General features: G+C 39.6%; 1 protein-coding gene across 2 annotated transcripts; it reads left to right on the top strand.

The window, feature by feature from the left end:
• The first annotated feature begins 13,204 nt into the window (after window positions 1-13,204).
• LOC128482949 (kyphoscoliosis peptidase-like) lies at window positions 13,205-26,680 on the top strand. 2 transcript variants are annotated; one of them, XM_053458944.1, is made up of 10 exons: window positions 13,205-13,607; window positions 14,980-15,042; window positions 16,140-16,214; window positions 17,019-17,096; window positions 19,675-19,757; window positions 19,964-20,072; window positions 21,113-21,230; window positions 22,615-22,803; window positions 23,193-23,383; window positions 23,587-26,680. In XM_053458944.1, the coding sequence occupies exons 1-10, from the start codon at window positions 13,493-13,495 to the stop codon at window positions 25,992-25,994; spliced, it is 3,429 nt and encodes a 1,142-aa protein (XP_053314919.1). In that variant the 5' UTR covers window positions 13,205-13,492; the 3' UTR covers window positions 25,995-26,680. The 2 variants fall into 2 exon arrangements, with proteins under 2 accessions (XP_053314919.1, XP_053314920.1); XM_053458945.1 differs by lacking the exon at window positions 16,140-16,214.
• The last annotated feature ends 399 nt before the right edge of the window (window positions 26,681-27,079 follow it).

Raw genomic sequence — 27,079 nt, 5'->3', positions numbered from 1 at the left:
TGAGTCAAAAGTTTATGTTTTATGTATTTGTTAACCGGTTTGTCTGTAAGGATGAATTTTTTTATGTTAATGTATAAATTCAATACTATTTATTGGATAGAAATTTGTTGTTTATCTTTAAATGTTGTATAAAAATTCTGTTCCGAATAAATAAGTCACTGGTCACTGTAATAATAAATATTTTTTATTCCCCTGACAAAGCCATTGGCTGAAAAAGAAAATATCTTTTTAGACGTTATAATGACCAGCTCAGTGCGCCATTATAGGGATTTTTAAGTAGCGTTAGGATGGATAATTTGCTTTACGTTTGCAGACATAGAGGTTTGGAGGACATTGACAGGGTCCTCCGCCATGTTTTTGATTTTAATCTAGATCTTCTTATATATTCAAAATCTAAATGTATTAAGTAATGGTTAATTGGTGGTACGCCTGGAATTTCTAAGCATTTTCCACTAATTTCACCTACAAAAAAAGTATGCTTTTTAGTTAATCCAAATGTAAATCCACCTTGTTGTGGATAAAGGTTAGTATGCCTTCAGATACATCGTCATTGGTATAAATTGTCATTATCCAAATCCATAAATATTTTTACTGTATATATTGTTATTGCTAGTCTTTATCCAAGGGGCTCAGAAAGTGTTGTCTTAAAAAAGATAACATGAACACTTTCAGATGAGTTACAACAAACAAACAAATAATTCCTTCATCAGAGGGCCTACCATCTGATGTTCTCAGTGATCAGCTAAAACTAGACATTCATCAGTCATACATTAATAGCAACCAGCATTTATGTAAAAAATTGCCCCATTCCACCATGTGTTCCAGTAGGAAAACAATGAATCGGAAACATTCACTATCAGAAAGTAATATCTAGAACCCTGAACCAAAGTTCAAATGTGTCTAGCTAATCTTGACCAGGACTTGATATTAGTTGTTGTTAACTATTGAGAATATCAGCAAACAAAGGCATACAGCTGATTTTGATCCAAATTATTCAGTTACGTATTTGCAGTGACATACAGAAAGTAGAGTATTTCAAACAAATCGGAAGTAATGGTGAGGGGTATAAGGATAGAGTTATAAGGATCGAAGATGACACTACTGCTAAGTGTGGTAGTTGAAGACTTTACAGTGAGTTCATACTGTGTGATTTAGGGCAATGCATAGAGGACTAACTTGCAATCCCCAACATTTTGGTTGCACACAATATATGTCCTTGTCTTGAAGAGTTTGTGGCAATAACATTGATTACATTTATAGATGGCGGTAATATTATTTGCAGTTTTTGCTCTCCAGACCCTTGTTTAGTTAAGGTAACCTGAGAATGGATGTATACTAGTGCGCTTGACTATATAACTCCTGGGGTTTTTTTTATCTGCACAGTTTTACGGTGGATTTACAAGTGCTAGAGAGGTGTATATATATAGAGAGATAGATAAACCCCATGTCTCTGTGCTCAGCGGCTGTAGAGTGGAATCCTTTTACTTAACGTTCCTAAGCTCTGGTTACAACCTCATTCCGTCCTTCCTCCTCCTCTGTTGATTTCTCTTTATGGAAGTTTGGCTGTTCTGCAGGAAATGTTTTGGCTGGCAGATCAGATCCATTTACTGTGCTAGTGAAGAGGTCAAACGCTGTCCTGAATTACTGTGTTGACCCTCTTTGTGTGCGGACACGGCAAATGTTTGCAAATATTGGTAGTGTAATGAATATTTGCCAAATCCTGCACCGAATAGCTGCTAAACCTTTTTCTTATGTAAGTGTATTGCTGCCCCATTGACTTGTTAATCTCCAATCCTACAGTGTATAGCTTCTCGCTGGCAGTGAAAGAGTTAAATTCAAGCATCCACGCTATCTTTAGAAGATGGCAACTGATATCTGTTAATGTATCTCTTTAGGTGCCTCTGTATAACTAGATCATTAAGATTGTGTTTATGCGTTAAAAGTCAAATTAAGTTACACTTTTATGTGTCAAACCCCAGTGCTGTTTATACTTCAATGTTTCTGTGAGTTATCGTGTGTGACATGCAGCAAGACAGTTGACTGACCAAGGCTGATCACCACCAAGAGAACACAATCTAACATAAATAGTTATTTGTTAAAACTACCTACTAGACTTGTGGACATGGACCGAAAATTCAGACAAATCTTTAGTTTTGTTTTTGGTCCTTTCGGTTCAGATGAAATTCGGTTTGTTTTTTTGGGAAACCAAAATTCATTGTCAATTAACCTCACTCTTACTCACTCTCACATGTTTTTTCACTCTCTCTCAATGTCTCCCTACATTCTCCATGTCCCCACAGCTCCCTTCTTGTTCTTCACTTCTTTTCCTTTTTCTTGCTGTTCTTAACATCTTCATTCTTCTTTCTTATATGTTGTTCTGCTTTTCCCAGTGATTTGTTGCAGTAGTCTGATCTCCTGGAGAACTTCCGCATCGGGTCAGAGCCTCTGCAACCTCTCCCACACTGTGGTTCAACCCTGATACGGAAGTGCTCCAGGAGGTGAAAATAATGCAGACAGATCTGTGGAGAAAGAGAAGCACAGGAATGCTTCTCTTTCTTCACAGACCTCTCTACATGTATCTGGCCTACTGGAGCACTTTTGCATCAGGGCTGAGCTTCAGTGTGCAATGTGGGGACAACCTCTGCACCATTCCTCCAAAGGGGGAAATAATTGTCCCTGTCATGTGTGCCAAGGCTCCACTCTAATGTGGAAGTGCTACAGGAGGCCAGTGTAAAGCAGCAGATCACCATCGAAGAAAGAAGACACGGACAACATGAAGAAGAAGAAATAGAGAACAAGAAATGGAAAGGAGACAGAGAAGGTAGTGAGACATTAAGAGGGAGAGTGTGAGAGTGTGATAGTGTGTGACAGAGTGAGTGTGACAAATGAAAATCAAACAACAATTCAGCTTTCATCTTTATTTTTGTTTTTTTGGGGCCTCTCCTAGTTTTCAGATATTTGTATGAATTAACAAAATTGGCAAATTTTGTTAAAATTAACATTTTTGAAGTTATGAATTCTAATGCACAAGTCTACTACCTACAGCTTAATAAAATACTTTCATGTCTAAAAGACTCTTCTCCCCTTCCCCTCACCTCAGCCTTGCAAAGGCAGCTAGAACCACCCGGTAGAAGAGAGTGCTTTAATAACAGGGGTAAATAACATAATAACATGCAGATCCTTAGAACAGTTGGCTTAATAAATGGCTGTTTCTGTATATACAAAAGGTGGATTTCTAATACATAAATTGTTTCTTTTAATCTGACATACACTATATGGGCAAAAATATTGGTATGTCCCCTTCAGCATACCAAGACATTTTGGACAATGCTGTGCTTCCAACTTTGTGGGAACAGTTTTGGGGAAGGCCCTTTTCTATTCCAGCATGACTGTGCCCCAGTGCACAAAGCAAGGTCCATAATGACATGGTTGAGTTTGGTGTTGAATAACTTGACTGGCTTCCACAGAACCTAGACCTCAACCTCATCAAACACCTTTCAGATAAACTGGAATGGAGATTGTGAGCCAGAACTTCTTGTCCAACATCAGTGGCTGACCTCACAAATGTTCTACTGAATGAATGGGGAAAAAATCCCCACAGAAACTCTCCAAAATCTTGTGGAAAACCTTCCCAGAAGAGTGGAAGCCTCTATATCTGCAATGGGGGGACCAGCTAAATATTGATTTCTATATATTTAGAATAAGATTTTATTAAAGTCCCTGTTGGTGTAATGGTCAGGTGTCCCAATAATTTATTCCATATACATTTTTCTTTGAGCATAAAATACAGTATTAGTATACAGTAACGCAGGTAAGCATTGACAAAAACTTGGTTTCATCTCTATTTGATCCTATAAACTTTCTATACCTGCAGACCTGGAGGCTGCTGTGGTTGTCAGTCATGATATTTTTGGTGCACTGCACTGTGCTGATTCTTTACGGCAATGCTAATGAAGTCTGTTACTCCGTAGGCTTTCATTAGTCAGAGTGTCCAGGTGAATGATTGTTTACCCCAGGTAGAATGATGAGGAGTCAGTGTGTTTGTGTAGTAGATTGGGCTAAGATAACAGGGGTGCAACACCTATAATATGTGACATTCAGCTGCCTGAAAATATTATATTATACAAAAACTGGATTTAAAAAAAAACCAGCTCCGTATTTACAAAAAATAATAATAATAAAAATTAAATTAATTACCGTATTTGCTCGATTATAAGACGACCCTGATTATAAGACGACCCCCCAAATCTTAATATTAATTTAGGAAAAAAAGAAAAAGCCTGAATATAAGATGACCCTATAGGAAAAAAGTTTTACCAGTAAATGTTAATTCATTTAAACACTTTTTTTAATAAAAGGTATGCTTGAGAAAAATATTTTGGTTTTATTTCCTTCTATTTTCCAACCTGCCCCCCAGTTATGCACATCTGCCCCAGAAGTGCCTTATACCCCCTATATGCCACTGTGCCCCATCATATGCCTTTTAACCCTCTAAATGCCACAGTGCCCCATGATATGCCTTTTAACCCTATATGCCACTGTGCCCCATGATATGCCTTTTAACCCTATATGCCTTTTAACCCTATCTGGTACTTAGAGGGTTAAAAGGCATATTATGGGGAAGAGTGGCATATAGGGAGGTTTAAGGCATTTCAGGAGGCAGAGTGGCATTAAAGGGGTTAAAAGGCATTTCAAAGAGCACTCTGCCTCCAGAAATGCCTTACACCCCCCATTTAACACTCCCCCTCCCTCCTCCAAACTTACCGGTGCTTCTGAGTTGGGGGGGCGCATAACACAGGAGGGTCCAGGTCCCCTGCATCTGAGCCCCAGGTGCTTAGTCCGGGCAGCATGTAGAGCTCCACGCGAATCGCGTAGAGCTCTACACGCTGCCCGGACTAAGCACCGGGGACTCAGAAGCGCCGGTAAGTTGGAGGGGGCATAACACAGGAGGATGCAGGTCCCCTGCATCCTCCTGTGTTATGCCCCCCTCCCCTCCAGCTTACCGGTGCTTCTGAGTCCCCAGTGCTTAGTCCGGGCAGCGTGTAGAGCTCTACGCGATTGTATCGTGTAGAGCTCTACACGCAGCCCGGACTAAGCACCGGGGACTCAGATGCACCGGTAAGTTGGGTCGGGGGTTAACACAGGAGGATTCAGGTCCCCTGCATCTGGGTCCCCAGTGCTTAGTCCGGGCTGCGTGTAGAGCTCTACGCGATACAATCGCGTAGAGCTCTACACGCAGCCCGGACTAAGCACCGGGGACTCAGAAGCACCGGTAAGTGGGGGGGAGGGGGTTAACACAGGAGGATCCAGGTCCTCTGCATCGCTGCGGGGGATCTGGATCTTAGTCTCGTAATCAGACCTATTTGAGGTCTGATTATAAGACGACCCTGATTATAAGACGAGGGGTATTTTTCAGAGCATTTGCTCTGGGAAAAACCTCGTCTTATAATCGAGCAAATACGGTATGTGTTTAACTTTTCTATTTAATCTTTTTCCATCAACAAAAATCAAAGTAAAGCTTTTTCTGAAAAGATCAATAGTTTAAAGGAGACCTCTATTTAAATGTTATAATTATGGGCACAACTAGTCACATTAAAGCCACTAGTTTATCCTACTAAAGAAAAAAAACATTGAGCAGCAAATATAGAGAGGGGAGGGAAATAGTTGAATGTGTCACGGAGAAACAGCTTGGCGAGGGTACTGGACTCGATATCTGGTGATAAACTACTACTATTCTAATAGTTTTTCCTGCTATGGGTCAGATTTGATTATCTGGGAAATTAATCTCTGTTTATCTCAAGTTTGTCATTTCTGTCTATTCAATAACAATTATTCACGAATTTCTGAAATGTACATGTCCATTAAAAACAAACAAATTACATTTTGATTAAATTACTACACCATTCGTAATGTCTCCAGAAATATGTTATTTTTCATTTATATACCCCATATCGATCATGAGAAATATTTCAAATAAACTGGATTCTATTTAGATTTTCCACCACTCAGTACTAGTTGTGAATGGGTCACCTAGTACCTTCAAGAAGAAGTGGGACAAGAAGTAATCATGAATATTTTTGTGGTTATTGAGGATTTTTGTTATGTGCTTAATACAGGATAAAAATATCGATTTAAATAAATCATTTTCTGCAAACAGGGTGACCAGTAACCAGCCAGTAACCAGCCAGTAACCAGCCAGTAACCAGCCCTTGTTGAAAGGAGCTGGTCAGACCTGGTATAAATACTGGTAATGTGGTTACTCTGCTATGCATCTACGTAGCTTGTGAAAACCCATTTATCTTGTATTGCTGATTTGGAAACATCTGTTACTCTTAGCTATGGATTGCTGTGTTTTGGACATGGATGGTTGACATTCACTTCAGCCTTCATAGTGAAAACGGAATAACTAGTTTATGAATCTTCTTGAATTTTATAAGCATACCACATTTTAGCAAAGAACCAGGAAACTGTATAATACACATTGACTTGGGCAGAAATATCTTTCAATGTTGGCCAGATGATTGCACCAAAAGCATTTGTTATATGGTCCTAGTTTAGTTGTGGAAGAGTTAGAACACTTGGCCTATTTACTATTTTTACTTTATACTAATATCTTAGCTGGGAGGGTTTTACCAGCTACTTTAAAGACAAGGTCAAAGCAATGTTAGATAATAGCTTCTGACCTAACAACAGATAAACCATTATTTAACTCCTATGCAGAGCTTAGACTAAGTTGTCTACAACTCAAGACTCCAGTGCTAATTCATCTAACTGTTCCTCAAATCCTGCAAAAAAATAGAAATCTTCAAATAACACTCTAGGATTGGGACCCTCATTATGGCACCATGAAGCTTCAATACATTTACCATCTTCTATACCAAATATGGATGCTTAACCACTATTGGTGCCACAAATCTCCTTTTGAACTATCTAGCTCTTGCTTTGTAACATAATTTTTTTAGTGCTGCTAATACGTCCCAGGTTTCCAATATAACGATTCACCCACTGAGCCAATACCCTCACACTTTTATTTCATCGTGGTTGCTGCCACCATCTCACGGTACAGTGTTGTAGCATTCACTATTTTATACACAGTGTTTCCTTCATTAATACTCTGTATTTAGGATTTCCAGTCTAAAATTGAACAATCATAACCTACGCTTACATTTATAAAATTAATTGTGCAATTCTAATGAAAGACACTAATATTTTTTATACATACAAAAGCTCATGAGCATTAGGTGCTCATCTAGTTTTGTGGAAGTCATGTTTTACTGCACATTATTGCTTAGGGGGGAAAAAAGATATTGCTTGTAGAAGAGTTCTAACAGGGACAAAAGTGAAGCAGAAAAAAAAGGCAGTAATGATGTAGATTCAACAATAACAAACAGAAACCGTGGTATTTAAAAGTTTTGTTTATTTTACACGAGTATGAACACAAACTACTAAACCACAGGTAGAAATGTGTTTACCCTGCATGTGACATGACAAGTCCTTCAAAGCACAGTTGTTAACATTCTCTCTGGATTCTAGCCAAGAACAGATGCATTGACAGATCTTTCTGCCGGATGGATGCTCGGTATAATTTTAGAACAGCTTTTTTCTTTTTTTCCTTTCCTTTACCACCTGCAGAAGGTGGCTCCCACACTGCTAAAGTCCGGAAAATTGAGGCTCTGCTCAATGTGAAGGGCACATTCATCAGAAGATTGAAAGTTTTGTGCTTTGTACTCTAAAGCCTTATGGGAAAAAAAGGTTTTTCCTCCGTACAAAATACAGGAACCAACTATAATTGCAATAGAAAAAGCGTAGACCTCAATCATAAGTAATTACTTAGATGGACTTAATCACAACATCTGGCAATTGTAAACTATTACATGTAATTGGATTTTCCACACATATGTTGGATCAGTTTATACTTCACAAAAGGTTTGTGTGACTGCTGTTAGGTCAATGAAAGAGATGTTGGCCTGGAGCTTCAGCTCAATCATTCTCGCATGCTGTGAGAAGGTTATGGTGAAGAACAACATACAACTTGGAAAAGTATATCATGGAAACATTTATGTCTTTGTATCCAAACACTTCCAGACCACAGCCAAGATACGAATGGTCCCTGCAAAAAAAAAGTATTTCAATAAATTGGTTATACCTAATGTATTTATAGAACAAATTGTCATCAGCTAATGCCCAGCGTATTTAAAATGATTTATTTGATTATGGCCATTATTTCAGATTATAAGTGAAATTTAATTGATATTCTTTCTTTTTTTTATTTCACACTCTGTACTTCCATGTATGCCTAGTCTTAGGTATAACTTTCAAATCTCCGGACTCAGGCCTTCATTAGATAGGAATTGACAAGGCTCATGGTAGACATATGACTCCTTTATCCCCAATTACCTCTGCTGGTGTTTCACGTGTTCATTCCGTGTGCGGTAATTTTATGAAGCTCTGCGTGTGCTTCTTGTTCTAAACAAATATAGAATTATGCCTACTAATAATTCATTGCCTGTTAATCCCTCCATGATAAAAATATTATATGGGATCAAGAACAATGCTTCTTTTAGAAAGTCTATTTTTACTCTACTGCGGGCACCACATCAATTGGATAAAGCCTTTACTAGGATAAAAAAAACATGGAGAGAAATGTGATGACTACAAAATACTGTTAGTTATATGTGACTCTAACATTACAGTATACTTAATAGAAAGTCCGCCATAAAAAATAACACTGCTAAATGGAAATAACATTTAAAAATGGTTGGCTAATCTGACATCTAGATAATGGAACCAACAGATCCTCAAACAAACTGGATTTTATTATAATAATTAGCACATTAGAGAGTAAAATGGCGTATTAATTATATAATATCATGTTAATATAAGAGGTCTGCTGGATAGAAGTGAACTATTGGGGCTGTGCTGACTCGGCACAGTCCTCCATTGTCTTAGTGAGCTGGTTGGGGAGATCAGTGATCTCCCTTCTAACCGGCAAATTCAGCAATTGGGCAGAGGGACTTCCACCCTCCTAGACGTAGTCCTGCCTAGGCCCAAATACGCTGCTAGTGTTAGACCCTTAGCTGTCCAAACTATGTAAAGAAGGAATTGTCGCATGCACATTCAGACATGCTGAGATCTATAATCATATATAGCTTTCAACTAGGGTCCCAGCTTGTTTCACCTGGATCTAGCATTAAAGTTAAGTCTTGGATCCAAAATGTACCTTTTTATGTACAGGGAAAAGCTGGTGGCAGTGTTGTATTTACCTTCTGGGCTGCCCTAGTCCTGACCTCGAATTTAAAAGAGCCCAGATATGGTTCTATGCATCTGTGCTGAGCCGGCACAATATCTAATGTATAAATAACCTGGTTAGGAAGATCAAAGATCTCCCTTGTAACCAGTTCTTTGTGCAACGAGATATCTCGAGATATCTGACGCCTGGTTTTGTACCGTGGGGACTGCCAGCCCTCTGGACCTGCCAACCTAGGCTGGGATACGTCACTGGCTAGTGGCCATGTGAGTCCCCATTTCTCGGGGAGGCTGCCCAGTCTTTGGGCAAGTAAAAGTGCATAAGCGCTGCACATCTGGATGAAGGGACAATTAGTGACAGTAGAAGTGAGTTTGTACTCATGCTTGGGAGGAAAGTTTAATTAGAGCATTGAGGTTTGTGTATGTGCTGGACATTTTTACATTGTGGACCCATGGTCTTGTCTGCAGATGCTGTGGACAATAAGAGGGTGTCTGACACTGATCCCAGAAGGGCTACATGAAACGCTTATAGAAGGAGCGCATAAAGGTGCTTACCAAAGTGACTGGTACGGTAGAAACCCCTGTGACTATATGTCAAATAATATATATGGCAGAAAAATGGTAGTGGTCCAAGATCTTAAAATATGAGCATGAGGCAAAGTAAATGACCACCCAACCTGTATGTCAGTCCTCACTGTCAGACGGGTTTTAATGACAGTTCCTAAATACTTTTAATAAATATAATGTATCCAGCAACATTATGAACAGAAAGAGAAGACATAACACCATTTGTTCCACTGTAGTGTTGACTTTGTGCATTGTGCTTATAAACACACACACGTGTTCCATCTTCCAGTATCACAGTGAGTATTTCAGTGTAGCTTTCAAAAAAGTTGGTTTTGATGTTGGCGTAAGGCAATCTTGGCTTGGTGCACTACATACTTTGAAAGTCCAAGTGAGCTTTGCAGGCCTGATGAAGCTCCAGGGATTCAGACATTTGATCTCATTTGATTTGCCAAAAAGAAATTCCAACCTGAATTCACCTCTCTGAGGTCAGCGAACTCGTGGTTTTTATTTGCATCATACAATGTTTGTAACCTCCAATCCAGAAAAGGCTAACAAGATCCTAAACCCAGCAACAAACTCGTCATTCTCCCAAATCAGTAGCAGGCAACCAAAGTCTCAGTAGTTCCATGCTTTAGAGAAATGTGTATTTATTTAGGGACATAAAATTAATTGACCTTAAACTTCTATTTGGTGATGAGTATAATGGCACTTACACCCTACAGCTCCTAGCTCATTTGATACAAACATAGAACAGTCTGAACTAATACACGTTATGCCACGTTAGCTAACGCACAAAAGAAACTCGCCACATTGAATATGCAAACTTTGAATGCACTAATATCACAATAAAAATACTATTTCCAATTTGCATTTAGGAAATTTAATTTAGGAATTTAATAGAAAATCCCACTACAAGGTCATCACTTGCCTATAACAAGAGAATTAAAAAAAACCTTTACAACTTTCATAACAGAGGAGGTTCTTTTTGAGAGACGGGTCAGGGAGAAAAATGCAAATAAACCTTTAAAATAATATTATTTTTCATCTCCTGTTGAAACTTTCTGTAGATCTATCTATTGCCATTCCACTGACAGATGAGGAGCTGCAGACACACCGATGATGTCAGCTGAGACCGGATGATGAATGAGACATTGTCTGTCATTGCTCCTGCAATACATACCTGCAACAACTGCACACTGCAGCAGCACTGCGGGATACTAACATGGTCTATAATGACCTTTGATCATACCCAAAACATTGATAGACTGCTGGAGAGCATTCCTTCCGACAGACTTTTTATTCAAAAATATTTCTTTTGGGTCTATTCAACAAACAGTATTTGCCTTCACAGGAGTTACTACACTCCATCGAAGGGGAGTCAGGTTAATGTGAGTTGAAAACAGCAGATGAATCAACTCATGAGTTGCTGTCGGGTAGGAAAAGTAACTTTGAGGAATTTGAGGTTGGGGTGTAGGTACCAGTTTTTAACTTTATTTTTTATTTGTATGTATTTTTCTTAATTCACCTAACCCCTATATATATATGGACAAGGGATAAAGGGAGGGGACGCACCAAAGGCTTTATTTAATTATTCAAACACAATCACGGTACATAAACACTATATATATATATATATATATATATATATATATATATATATATATATATGTGTGTGTGTGTGTGTTAGACATGCATTTTTAACTACATAATATGTACTTATCTCTGTGATTGATTGAAATATGATTTCAAAATAACAGCTGAACCGGCAGTTTTCATTCCTTAATATTAGCCCCCTGCTGCAATATATATTAATATTAGCCCCTGCTGCCGATATATATATAAATATTAGGCCCTGCTTGAGTACTGCTCTGCGTGTCTGCCCGCCATCGCTGATCCAAACAGTGGATGGGAGATTTCTGCCTCAATGGGCTCAGATCTCTCACAGGGCATGAAGCGCACATATAATCAGATGGCGGACCTCGATATGAGGTGGCCTACTGAAAAATCTGCCAGTCTGGCTCTGCACGCAAAGGAATTCACAACCGGACCACAACCGGCGTTGCTACGGGCGATGCCTCTTACTTACTTTTGACTGATTTTCCTTCATTTATTACCTAGTTTCTAAGTTACTTTTGTTGGCTGCCTGCCACTTTCTGGTATCAGTGCAGGACTAGATTAAGAATATTAGGACCTTGCGGCACAAAAAGGACCCCTCTTTTCCTGCACCACACTATTCTTCCACAACACCAATAAAACATAATGGATTTGAAATAAAAGAAAACCGTTTAATGCACATTCTTCTACATTCTTTCATGATTTCACACCATGTTTATAATAAGCGTTGGCATCACATAATGTCCCACCTAATCTAAAGCCTGGTACAATTGCAAACTGTTTCATTGCAGAACAGGCACTCCATGTGTGCAGCCAAACAAGTGTCAATCTCTTGTGACATTGGACAGAGCTGTTGGCAAGTGGCCCAGAACTCCTGGTCAAGACTGTCCCGTTCATATCGGGACAATTGGCAAAAATATAAATTTTAGGGCGCAACTTAATATTGCCATACAACAGAAGGGGGGAAGATAAGCTCCTCTACAGTGTGATCAGTCATTGCATTCAACATAATTCTTTGTTGTCTGGGGACTGCTGTCCTCCCATCAGCAGGGTCCAAGCTCCTGCGCAGCCTGGGCAAACAAGCCCATGTAACATGGAGGGAAAGGAAATGAATACCAGCCAAGCAAGAAGAAGAAGAGAGCTGAAGCGTCAAACAGCACGACTTAAAGCCCCTTCACTCCTCCATCTGGGTACGGATGGACGCCGGGAAAGAGGAGCCGGCTCCGCACCTGTTAATTCAGGTAATGTCTATACCTGCTGTAGAGCGGCTCCTCTCTGCTAGTGTCTGACAGTCCGTCACACGGTCCCAGTTACCACAAATCCAACAAATCTATTACAGAACGGGGGCTCAGAACAGAGAAAACGTAAGCAAGTCTCCACTTCGTTATACACATTACCTGAGGATTTATCTGGACATAATAAATGTTATATTTTATTAGATTCATTATTTCATGCTCACTTCTTTTTGGTTTTATAAAAACAAAATAGGTAATAATGTACCATAGAGTAATCACAAAAAGAAATTCAAAGCTAGATATGTATGTTTTCAGGTATGATCTGCTGGAAGGCTACTCCGTGACTCAACCATCTTTACGGGTTTTTATGCTTTATCCTCACATAAAGGAGGAAGAAAGTGAGCGGCCCAGAGCAGAAGGAACTTAGATGAATTAGAGTTTCAGGTTGGCCCGTTTCCCAAGGGTCCTCTTCAACAACGTCTAAGTGAGCCAGAGCAGCCTGGCACATAATACAGAACAGGTGTGCAAACTGCTGCTAAACCATGTCCTCAGGAAAACGAGAGGAAACCCCATCCGCAGGGGGTCTCAGCTATCAGAGTAACTGAGCACGGAGTCCTCTGGGTCCCCTTTCTGCAGGGTGCTAATGGAAATCTGGACGGTGCAGCCAGAAATTACGAGTGCTGGCCCTGCCGGGAGGGGGAAGGAGAGGAGATTGGAAAGTAAAAGCTGGCGTTTGTTTGTCGTCCAGCAGAGAACTTTCCCTGGAACTGCAGAGGCTCCCTGCTAAATTGCAAACACAAGCCGTTACTGTACAGCGTCTGCTAGCAAGCATGGAAATAACGCAGGACTGTAGCTCCTTACGTATAGATCTGCTGCTCATTGTTCAGTCTCAGGACAAACAGACAGAGAGCGAACAGCGTGGAGAGTCCAGCAACAATACACAAGGTACCATTTACTTCGAAGCATTTACTTCTCTAAGGTAGTGGTGGATCCAATGTGCTAAAGTAGAGTGTTCTTGGAAACGTGCATGTGATCAATTACTAATACACTAAGCATGAAGAGCAAAGGTGGAAGAAGTGTTTTCCCTGACCCACATGGAAGGTCTGTGTATGAGCAAGTATTGAGATGCACTAGAAGCCATCTTTGTTAGGGGCAGACATACAGCTACTAGCCAGAATTATTATTATCTTTTATTTATATAGCGCCAACAATTTACGCAGCGCTTAATAAAATACATATATTCAAGGGGTATGACAAGACTAGGATTAATAGACTAAGACAAACCGATACGTCAGGTAGAAAGGGCCCTGCTCACAAGTTTACAATCTCGAGAATATATCTCTAATTGGTATTAGATGAATTATAAAATAGATCCCAGTCTTTGTCTGAAATATTTTTGTATCTATATTTTATTTATTTGGCACTAACAAATGTCCTACTCTGTTTAAGGTATGATAAAGGGAAGGTACAATATGTGCAGGTATTTAGTAAGTATAAGGGTTATGTAGGCATTAGGAATGGGGTACAATCGGCATAAATACCTTACAAAAGGAAAGGCCCCTGTCCCAAAATACTGGCATTTCGGAGCATAAATTAAACATATAGAGCGTAATAGATAAACAATTATTGGAGAAATCCTCATGAATGTTGGTTGCTATGGCAACTGCACCACTTTTACCACCTTGCACCAAAAGTGCTGTTACCCATAGTGTAAAGGACACAATAAATACATCTTCTTTCACCAACTTTTATTCATCCCTTTACTTTTAAGATGTGTGAGCGCAAGGAGGTTACAACAAACAACATTCAAATTGACATTATACAAAACGGACAATAACATTAACACGCATTAAGACATACTGATAGACACAGATAAGGTAACAATATATTACCATATATACTAGTTTATGAGCTGACATATCAGTTTATGATTTTAATAATTTCTACTTAAAAAAAAAAGAAGAAGAAAAGCCTGACAATGACTTTCCGTGTTTAATTTAAAAGAACAGAATGATAAAATAATAATTTTTTCTTGTAGTGTATTTTTTTCAACTTCTAGAGCAAAAATGTTACTCAATTACCTAGTTACAATAAAACAGATAGATTTAATACAATAAGGATGTGTTTCATTCTTGTTACATTGTATGTACTAATAATGTATGTACAATAACGTAACTTCTTAACTAACCAAATAATAATTTCTAATACATTTGATATGACATGTCATGTTACATAATGTACACGCTGGGCCTTTGTATGTGCGCTTGGTTTATTATGTGTATTATAACGATTTTTATTTCAACTTTCTTGTCTTTAGATAAAGCGGTTCTGAAGAAGCCTCACTCAACAAGACACATCATCAATAGCTATGAGAGCCAAGGTAAGCACTGATTACTCTAAACTGTCTACGTATTTGACGAATTAAGCCAAATATCATACAACCGCATAAAAAATCAACCAGTGTACTGGATATTTGAAACATTTAGATCAATCTAGCAAATGAGCTTTAAAAAAAAAATTATATTGTATATCGTGTAAGCATTAATAAGTCAAAGTAAGTGGTCAACTTTTTTGCTTAACCAGAGACCTTCATCGGGTGGAAAAACAGGTGAACCACTTAGAGGACAAGTTCATGTTTGACAACATATATAATCCTTTTTTTATGAGTGTGTTATATGATTCATATACAAATCTGTAGAAGACATTTATTTAAGCTTCAGTTACTCTGAAGTGAAGCCGTTAATACTCTGTAAAATTACTTTCCACAGTACAAAGTGCTCTTGCATACTGTATGATCACGGTGACCTTTCAAAGATGTCCCACAGCCACTGGAGGTCTAAATCAAGGAAACAGCAGCTTGTTAAAACTTGAAACATCGTTTTAGAAGTTATACTGTATCACTTGATGGCTGTTTCATAATTTTTACGCTTTGGTAGATTAATATACTGTGAACAGATGTCCTGCAGTCCTTCATTTCTATTTGTGCAAAGTGTACCCTGTGATTCCACCCCACCATTATCTCTGTACATTCTCTATAACCATCATCCAATCTCCCACTACCCTTTCACCGAGATCTGATTTGTTTACACTATTGTGTTGCTCCATTGTGTCCACACAGTTTTTACCCTTTCCATATACCTTCTTCCATTGTTCTCTGTCCACAAATAAACCTCCACACAATGTTCCGTATACCTCACAGTGTGGGTGCAGTAGTCTAGTTGAAAACAATATGACTTTCCTGTAGCTAAAGTTATACAATGTTTATACCTGTAAGTGAAGTGGAACATGTCATTTGGTCAGGAGATCTTTCATCTAGTGCCACGCGAATCTAACCCAGCACCGTAAGTTTGTACAGACCCACCCCACCCATCTTATTTATATATATATCACCCAGGAACACCAGTTTGAATAACACAAAGTTAACTAGAGTATTGCATATAATATATCAATATCTAATCCTGTCTACATTTGTATCAGGAAGCCAAGTGAGAGTAGAAATTCATCCTAAAAACAGCCGACCTCAGCTTTTTAACAGGCTTCTAGACCCACAAGGTAAGCAACAAACATATTGCTGCTTGCATTAACTCTCATCCTTTATGCTTCAGCTAAAATCTTCTCTTAGAAACATAGAATTTGATGGCAGATCAAACCACAGGACCTTGGTGCGAAAATTGCCCAGAGGAACACACACTTTTGAATATGACCTACAGTGCTACCTTTGCCCATAAACAGCTTGTCTTTGTCATATCTGCCCCAAATAGCTTGTCCGTGCCATCTATTCCTCCTAAAAAGTCTGCTTGTGTCATCTTTGCCCCCCAAAAAGCCTGCCTGTGCTCTATCTGCACCCTAAACAGATTGTCTGTGCCATCTCTGCCACCTAAACAGCCTGCCTGTATCATCTTTGCCCACTCCATCTCTGCCCCTAAACATTTTGCCTGTGCCATCTCTGCCCCTTAAACAGCCTGCATGTGCCACCTTTGCATTCTTAGCAGCCTACCTGTACCATTTTCTGCTTCCAAACACTTATACATTCATTTACTCACTAGCTCAATTCCTTTACGTGAAATACATAACTTCTTTATAGCTTCAGTTTTAAATTGAAGTCCATGGGAAAGCTATGCTATATTTCAGCAGGTCAACTTTTCAATTGGACCTGTCCACACACATAACAGTACTGTGTTCACAGGAGGCTTGGGAACCAGCTGCTGGTTATCTACCACCCAATAGCGTATTAAGGGTCACAAGGGTTATAGTAGCAAATAAATGGCTGGGGTTATAAAAAGAAAACCGCTGGTATGTAATGTTCTTTAGTGGAAGTTGGACTCCATTGAGCTTGGAATCTAATAACTGTTGCAGGTGTACAAGTACAACCCAAAAATGGAAATAGAAATGGTTGGGAGCAGTGTCCGCAGCCCAGCGCCAAAGACTTTTACGGTAAGGAGGCTCCTTTATCTTTACAATGTCTTAAGCATCAGTAGCCGCTGTGCATTAGTTATAGCCCCAGCATTGTGTAGAACATACCAATTAGGATACAAATAGTTCACAGAAATAGAAGACATACCGTATTACTTGGTTGTTGGACTCAAAGCAGTGTTAATCAATTTTACACTTATTTTTTACACTGTCATATTCAACGCATACTACCACTACTTCTATATTATGTATTTTATGCCACCATTTAGTAGAGTCTATTTTGCTTGATGACAGGGCAAGGGAAACATGGCCATCCAATTAAGCTTGGTAATAGGTCCTAGCCCCCTCCTTTATCAAAGAAAATTCAAAACAAGTTTTAAATCTATTCTCCCTGCACATGTGAAGGCTGTTACGTACGGCCACAGCTGGAACCACTGTTTGATTTTTGAAGCTTGCTCTGAAATGATTGTGTGACAGGTGCATTTTCGTAACGAGATTCTGAGCACATTTCATCGGAGGAATATGTCTGTGTTGGTATTCCTGATCCACTTCATACAAATACATCAATTTAAAAGGATATTAAACCATGAGAAACTCATGTTGCCCATAAGAAAAATCAGGGCCATCTTTAAAGTGGGGCCAAAAGGGCAGCTTCTCCAGGTTTAGGGGAACACTGCAGCCATTCCTTGGGCCAACCCAACAACCAAGTATGTATTTACATATTCTCCTTCCACCAACCTGCTGAACGTTGTGCTCATGCATGATATCAGCATTCTGTTTGAAGGATTGAGGAATGGGGGGATTACCATGGGTATTAGGACCACTGTGCATCATAGAGGCCAATGGCAACAGGCATAACTGGGCTGGCGGCTTAGCAAGGATTCTTTCCGTTACCCCATTATGATTAAAGACGTTTAGATAAATGATATGCTTATATAGTTTAATATCCTTACCACTAGTTTCATACCATCACTATTCTACAAGAGTATTTTCATTTTCTAGAAGGAAAATAGTTAGCATTTAAAACATATAAAATTACTTTTACTGGAAAATGTGGCAGCCCATTAACATCAGTAAAGGTTCATGTTGTTGCAGCACATGAAATGTTTGGAGTGTTTTCCTTATCACTTTGATTTACGGTGTGTGTTGCATTCACTGCAGTTTTACACTTACAAAAACAAGTTGCTAATCTACCCGACTCAAATGAGAAGGTGTGAAGAATGTCTGATAATGTGCCCTGTGTTTTCCAGAAATCTATCTTACGTTCTGAGTATGTGTAGTGGCCATTCTATTATATACACAAATGAGGTTATTTGTCAAAAATAGATTTTCTGATTTCCCCAAACCATCCGTTTTTAAGTTAAAAAGACTGTTTTATCAGTACACTGTTCACCTAGAAGAAGGCAGAAAACCCAATCAAAACATGATACAGTTATCAAATAATGTGCAATAGCAATAATAATAATATCCTTCTACAGATGGCATTGAGATTTTTCCCAAGATCAGTATTATCAATGCTAAAGTTAAATTATTGTAACCATGGCTGGAACTTCCCAGGATACGCTACTTGGAGCTGTTCTTCATCTCTCATGAAAGAGAATGAAGAAAAATGATCTGGAGACCCAGGGAGCCGCGTATGGTTTCAAAGGCTGCTTGAAGCAGCTAATTAGTGTCAGGGAAGCGTTTCTGTTGAAATCGGTGAGAGCACGTGCCGCAAATGCCCACAAGTTCTGCATAGTTTGCAGTGTTTGCAGAGCCAGCGCTGGCTGGAGGTATATCAGTTGCAGGCAGATGTGTTGGGGAAATTCTGCAGAATCCACCCATGCATTTGCAAAAGGAACATCAGGAAAAAATTATGGGACCATGCAGTCATCATGTATTAAAGTGCATATGATAGCTGAAGTGTCCCTTTAATTTGCATAAGGATGACTTTGTTGGCATCGTGGTAAACCATCAGCTCAGTGTGGATTTGGAATGTGATTAAAATATCACAACTACCTACAATGACCCCTCTAGATCTGCAAATAAACAAAGTATATTACAACAATATTAAAACAAACTCCAGTAATGAATCTTCCCCCCCCCACAAGTACGCCAATTGCCCCTGCTTCGGCCTCATTGTGTTTTGATATCATGCTATACCCCCTACTCTAGGTATAAGGCACCATGGCCAAGCACTGGTTTGAAATTGAGCTTCCTAGTGAAGAGTTATTCCCTTTAATTACAATGTGCAATTGTCTATATTAAAGAATAACTAATCATTATCCAGGCTATGACCCTCTCGTTAATTAGTACTCTTCTCTTTATTCCAATACATGCGTTTTGTGTTACAATGTTGCACGTGTTGTATGTAGATTATGCTATTTATGCAATGTTCTTGAATTTAAGAGAGAGAGTACTCAGGATCATGGGTAACCCTGCTCCGGAAAATATATGCAAAGTCCCGCTTTCCTTCCCTTTGCTGCAGTCTGGCAAAGAATGATACGCTGATATAATTTGTGTTTATTTACACACCCAAAGTATACCTTTCAAACAAAAAAGATGAAAAACATAAGCATTCAGATATCTTACCTCTAATTATATTTTTGTATCTTATTAGCTTACCCATGGGATAGATCCAATTTAAAATCTATGCCTGTCAACCTGAAGAACTTTGAGAAACTGGATGCATATGCTACCCAGGTACAGTATGTAATTTATCTAGTTCATACATTCATATATTACAAACAGGATGAGAGGAGAAGTAAAGAAGCTTTTTGATTGCTGAATGAGTATAAAGGTCAATATATTAAAAAGTTAGATTTGACATTAGATATTAGTGTGTGGCACTAGTAGATATGTGAAGAAGGAAGTTGTCTGCTCATGAGACCCTGTGTCAATGCTTGCAGGTGGGAAAGAGGAACACCGTTGAAGAGCTAGTGAGTGTCCTCCTGAAAGTGGCACGCACAGACCTGGAGAGAGTCCGGGTCATCTGGATGTGGATATGTCACAACATAGGTGAGAATGTGTGATTAATAATATAGCTCGTAGTTACGTCACCTCAACCTTACTCACCAGTAATGCAGTATAACCCATCTGGCCTATCCCTCTCTGTCTCGCTCAAGTGTCCTTGTCCCGTTGACCTCAGTACTTCTCCCAATGACAATTTCTCAGCTTCATTGATTCCACCTGAATACTCTTGCTTTACTGTCTAATAACTAATCTCTGTAAGCCATGCTGGATAAGTGTATATATACAACACATCATATGGACAGATGTAAAGAGACCCGAGTTCAGATGTTCACCTGCTTTGGGCGTTATCCTTTTGAGGATTTCAAAGCTGAACAGCGGTGAGATCCTTGTTATTCAATGCATTTGATGGGGGAAAGGCACATTGGGTATCATCACATTCATTAAAATCAATTATGGTAAAGAGAGATATATTTACTCAATTGTATGGTGTGTCCATGTAATGATAAATCACTGAACTTCCAAATATGTTAATTCTGTTATACAACAGGCCTGCTTGACAGGAATAAAAAATGAGAATTGGCTACCACGCTCAAACCCGCAGCTGTTCTGCCAAGAATGTGCATGTGCTAGAAAGAAAAAGGTTATTGTATGAAAATTGTACCAAGCCTAACATTTGTTATATTTTTCTGCAATGTGATAAAAACAAGACTTCATAAGACATTAAAGGTGTTGTCAATTGTAAAAGATGTAACTAAGTACTTATTTCTGTGCAGATTTTGGACAGTCAGCACTACTCCTCATGCTATATTTAGTCCTAAAAGTGTTATATTCAGCAGAGTAAGTGGAACAGCTGATTTAAAATACATATCATATTTTTAACACATTATTTTAAACAGTCCTATCCTTGGTGCGTACTTGGCCATGCTCCACAGGACCATACCTGGCAATAAAATGCTGATGTTGATCCTATGTCCCAAGGCCCAACAATGTTTCGGGTCTATGTATATGACACACACGCCAATTTGTACATTGAGGGTGGAATCCTAGATCACTTTTCACATTGTCCACCTTCTCACCCCACTCAGAGTATGATTTAGATGTCCTGGAAGACAAGTCTAAAAGGTGTGGTGACCCCAGCCAAACGATGCTGACTGGAAAGGGAGCCTGTGAAGGATACGCCAGTCTCTTTGAAAACATGTGCAGGTGAGAGATGTGAATCGAACCTAGAATTCTGCTGTAATTATATAGAATAGGGCTGTTCCACTGAGTTTGATGTTATCGTGTATTGAGTAAGCCTAGAGCTTGACTTAAGGTGGTGATTAACAGAGAGCTTGTTAGCAGAGATGAAAGAGAAAGATAATTTTAAGGTTAAAAAATGAGGAGTTATGGTTGTAGGAAGCCAGAGGCGGAGAAGTTATGGGTGAGGGGATCAGAAGGAAAGGAATGTGCATTTGAAAAGGTAAATAACATTTGGCCAAAAGTAATAATGTCCTCAAAATACATATTTGGTACAAATTCCAAGAAAACATACATTAAACTTATAAATCTGCAAAAAGTAGTCCATATTAGGTTGAATGCTTTTGATATCTTGCAAGGAGCCTCTTTTAAGATGGTGGTTAGAAGAGGGCTTGTGGTGTCTCAGGAAAGCTGGTCCAGCCGTGGCTATGGTGTCTCTAGGAGTAAACTTTGCTTCTTGAAAATTGGGTATGAACTCAGGGCCGGCCTTAGGGGTGTGCGGCCCGGTGTTGCCATGGCAACAGGGGTGCCGTCCTGGACTTAAATTAAAACATCGTTTGGTTTTTTTGTAACTTTATTTAACATCCTCCATGTTAAATAAAGGTTTTTTTTTAACTTTATTTAACATGGAGGATGTTAAATAAAGTTAAACATGTTTTCATTTAAGTCCCGGGCAGGGGCGCCGAGCGGTTGCTTGTGAAGTTTTCGGCAACCGTTCGGCGCAGTGAGAAGGGGCAGGGGGGGAAGCAGTGAGAAGGGACGGGGGGGAAGGCAGTGAGAAGGGGCAGGGGGGGAAGCAGTGAGAAGGGGCAGAGCGGGGAAGGCAGTGAGAAGGGGCAGAGGGGGGAGATTTTTTTTCCTTTCTTTTTTTGGGGATGGGGAGGCGCCAGAGGAGTAGTCCGCACAGGGCGCCAGAACACTTAAGGCCGGCTCTGTATGAACTTACCAAGGAAAGCTATCATTCATTGGTTATTTTATGCTTACGGCATTTCTGTAATTGCTTTAAGGTAAAATGCCATCTCTTGTGATATGTTTTTCTTAACATGGTACTAAGGTTTTCTGAATTCAAATTTTTTGCTTTATCCAACTTCAAACCATTCTCCCTAGCAATGACCATTTTAAACCTTTCATCAAGTCCTTGATTTGTTTTACTGCAAATAAGGATGGTATCCTTAACTATAGTTGTCCCTGGTACTCCCTCAAAAAGCAGCTGCTCGTTGCTGTGAAATAAGTCCAAATGGTGTTCTTTTTGTTCTCACAGCACTATAGAATCTGCTCTAAAAATTAAATGGAATAATAATAAAAAAATGCATTTAAGCTACTATACTCACTGGGATAAACCCTCCTCTAGTCTTGCAGGTATACAATGTATGAAAATAGGAGGATACTGTAAAGGTCACAGTTACGTGGTCGGAGAGACATTCTCGGAAGAGACAAACCATGCGTGGAATGCTGTCTATCTAAACCGAAAATGGCACCTCCTAGACACCACATGGGGTGCAGGCTTTGCAGACAGCACTAGCAATACATTTAGTTTTAGGTAAGTGCCAATATGTCCCATTCATTCTGTGCATGGACATACATTAGCATCTGCGTGATGGCATCTTAAAGAGTTCTTGGTCCTGTTTCAGCGCTATGAAGCCACTTATAGGTTCTATTGGGTATTGCAATATATACCGAGGAGCCATATAAAATGTATGTTTTCAGAATCTGCACGATTATTCCTTCTGTTAATACATTGGGAGCAGCCGATTAGTTGAGTCGTTGTAAGAGTGGGTTGAGGAGAAGGAAGTAGAGTTGCTTGAAAAATAAAAAGCAGTGGTATCAAGTTAATATACAAATTCAATGATGGTAAAAGGCGGGTAGGCAGCAGTTCTTTAACCTTAAAACAATGGCACACATTGTAAAGGCTCTCTCTTTTTCACGCAGGTACAACGAGTTCTATTTTCTGACTCATCCTGCTCTGTTTATAGAAGAGCATTTCCCTGATAACCAGAACTGGCAGCTCCTGCAGGCGCCCCTCTCACTAAAACAATTTGAAGGAATCGTGCATCGGAAAAGCAGCTTCTATAATGCTGGATTGATAGCCTTGTACCCTGAAACCCTTCAGGTTGAAACAGGTATGGGACTTTAGCCACCATTAAATATCTTTGAAATAATACATATTTTATACATACCATATACTGTACTATACACTATATACATTTATAGTGGGAAATTGGGCTTTCAGAATCAAGTCCAGTCAGTCAGTAAAGTGGCTAAAGCTGTATATATATCATAGATTATATTGTCTTGATAATAACATTTTTTTAATATCTTACAGTTAATGGAAAGGCCACATTTTCCATTGAGGGCTGTTGCCCTACCCTGTTTTCTTTCACTCTCAATAAGACAGAGAAGCCTGGACTGATGACCCTCACAAAGAATGGGATGCAGCTGGAGGTGTACCCTCAAACAACTGGACGTCACAAGCTTGAGCTGTACACCAAACCTTACAACAGTACAAAAGAGTGCTATGACAGCATTGTAGAATACATCATCCACTGTGGCTCTGTCGATTCCACATTCAGAATCCCTAAAGACCTTGATGCTATAGTTGGCCCCAGTTGGTTGACTGAAAAGAGGAGATTCCTCCAGCCTTCATGCCATGACCCTGTGATCAACACTCAAGATGGGCGCTGCACTGTGGGGTTTACTTTAGGGAAAAGAAACATGGTTTTAGCAACATTGCATTCTGACCAGATAAAACCTGGAGATGAAAGGAGATATGTGTTACAGACTGTATGTGGAAACAGAGTAGAGTTCAGGGTCTGCCTTCCTCAACAAGGGTACTATGCCCTAAAAATACACAGCTGTACAGGTCCAGGGATGTTTGAGTGTGTGTGCAATTACCTAGTTGTGTGCAAGAACTCAGAGGTGGCATGGCCTGCATTTCCTAAAGCACTGCAAAACCCTGTTGGCCCAACTGCCTTAATGGAAAAGAAGGGTCTTCTGCAACCTTTGCATCGTGACCCTATTATTTACGCGTCAAACGGTCACTGTACTTTGTCCTTCACACTTAGGGAAGATGTTGCAATTCTTACAGCAGTGCTCTGCGATGAAGCGTCCCTTAATGACCATGGAGAGAAAAGATACGTCACACAGGCTCAAAGAGGCAACCACATAGAGCTGAAAATACGGCTCCCACAGGAGGGGTCCTATGTTATTCAGATATTTGCTGACAGCAAGACATCTCCCACCAACTTTGAATATGTGTGTAATTACCTGATTTGTTTTTGTAGGACTGATGCTACAAGCTCGGAACTTACTACTATACCTCAGATCCCAGTGGGATCTGGCAATATGGTGGACAAAAAAGGTTTCCTCAGACCTTTACAGCTTGGACAGGTGATTAACAGTACTGATGGGCGTTGTTCTTTATGTTTCTCTCTAGACAGAGAGATGAAATGCTTGGCCACATTGCACAGTGACGATAACAGGTGGAACAAACAAATGGAAAGGAGGTATATCATACAAATTCAAAAACAGCGTCAGGTGGAGTTCCTCATCCAGCTTCCCAGAGCTGGGTCCTATGACCTCAGAATCTACGCAGATAGCAGATTCCAGCCTGGAAATTATGAATTTGTTTGCAGCTACCTTATCACATGTGCAAACCCAGAGGCAGCATGGCCAGCGTTTCCCAATAAACTCCAGAGCCCTGTTGGGCCAACAGCTTTGTCCGAAAAATACGGGCTTCTTCACCCATCACATAATGAGCCAATAATTCACTGTAATGATGGACAGTGTTCTCTCTCTTTTGCACTCAAGCGGGAAATAGGCATATTTGCCAGACTACAGTCAGATGAGGTGCTCCTAACAGAAGAGGCAGAAAGGAGGCATGTGATTCAAGTCCAGAGACAGAGCAGAGTGGAGTTTCATGTGCAATTGCCTCAATGCGGGACATACATTCTGAAAATATACACAGAATCAGAGCAAGGAAACTTCAAATTTGCTTGCAATTATCTAGTTTCCTGTGTTAACACCCAAGTGAAATGGCCTCTGCTTCCAATGGAACTGAGCAACCCTGTAGGACCCAATTGTCTTTCTGAGAAAATGGGCCTGACACGGCCATCTCACCTGGAGCCAATAATTTATACAGATGACGGCCGTTGTTCTGTCAGCTTTGCATCGGATCAGACTATGGATATTGTGGCTACCCTTCACTCTGACGAGATAACATCCGAGGAAGCCAGGAGGAGGCATATTTTTCAAGTAGAGAAGGAAGGACGTGTGGAGTTTCACATTCAACTCCCTAAAGCAGGTACTTATGTTCTGAAGGTATGCAGCAAGAAGAGATCTGACCTGAGCAACATTTATGACTATGCCTGCAACTACCTCTTATGCTGTTCAAATGGAAAGGTAAGGTGGCCCTTTTTCCCCATGAGATATAGTTCTTGGGACCCCAGCTATGAACTGTTGGAGCCACTGTCCGGAATTCTACCAGCGAACAGCGAAGTCAGATTTAGAATCAAAGCCCGAGGACTGGCAGCTGTATCTGTCAAAGGCAAGGGCCTCCACCCTTTGAACTTCAGCTCAGATGGATGCTGGGAGGGAAAGTGCAGGACATCAGGATGCAAGGACATTCATGTTCTGGTGACAAATAATTTGAACAAGAGCTATGCATTGGTACTAAGTTACCAAGTAAAATGTGGGGCCCACCAAGGACAAATGGAAAGTTCACATTCCTATTAGCTTTTCATGTCAGAATCTCCCTCTAGGTGCAGCAAGTCCCAAATAATATGAATCATCTTAACAGTGCATGTCCACTGCCAGAGGTACTAAAACAGGCTATGGAACTAAACTTGAGAGGTTTGGCATGTACCTCAATGTTCTCCTTATTAATGGTTTCAGCCTGCAATTCTATAACTGCCGCCGAACTGCAAACACTTGGACTCAAATATTTATTTTTTACAAAACATACTCTTTTCCTACAGCCGAGAATTGCTAATGGAATAGACTTTTCACAGACTCTCTAAAAATCACTGCTATTGAGAATTTTCCAGGTGCTTTGAGATGGACAGTTTTCACTTGATTGCAAACGCTTGTCTGCGCTGTGTTTGTACATTTTTATTTTTGGAACGTTGATAACATACACAGTGCTTGACTCAGGATACCATAGAGTTAGTACAGTCACAACAGAAGAGGCAATGCCTTCCACGGAGACCTTACAATCTAAAAAGAAGAAATTGCATTTCACTGAAAATGTGTCTTTTTTGGGAAAAAGGCTGCTCTTGCTGTATTAACATATAAACTATGGCAAAGCCTACTATTACTATAAGCCCATGTTCTAAAGCAATATGCTTGGTTAAACAGATTGGGTGCAATGCTAAAAATATATATGCGTTTCAGTACATAATTATTATTAGCATCTAAATTCAATATAGATATAGGTTTCTCTTACAAAGAAAAGCACTTATGGTCTACTTATACAATATTTTCTTTAAATTAAATTAGTTTATAGTTTTATAAATATAAACCATGCAAATAACCAGAATAAGGAAGATTGGGCAGCTTTCGCATACGAGGTAGTTGCAGGCATCGTCAAAAAACATTGCTAAGCATTTATATTAAAGTAAAAGTTTGTTACAGGAGATTTAAAGATAAATTGTAACCTACTGCTAGTAATTGAATGAACGTTAGCACTTAACTGTGGTCTCTGCACCTTCGCAAAGCCATAACGTAGTTAACTTACTATAAAAGTCATCACAGCAGAAAGAGTAAAAACGTAAAAGATTTTGCCTGGGAGAGCCTGTGTATTTATCAATTATGAAATCATC

Source organism: Spea bombifrons, chromosome 3 (assembly GCF_027358695.1).
Source record: "Spea bombifrons isolate aSpeBom1 chromosome 3, aSpeBom1.2.pri, whole genome shotgun sequence".
In the NCBI taxonomy this organism is placed as follows: Eukaryota; Metazoa; Chordata; class Amphibia; order Anura; family Pelobatidae; genus Spea; species Spea bombifrons.
This window is presented reverse-complemented; position numbering and strand designations above follow the sequence as displayed.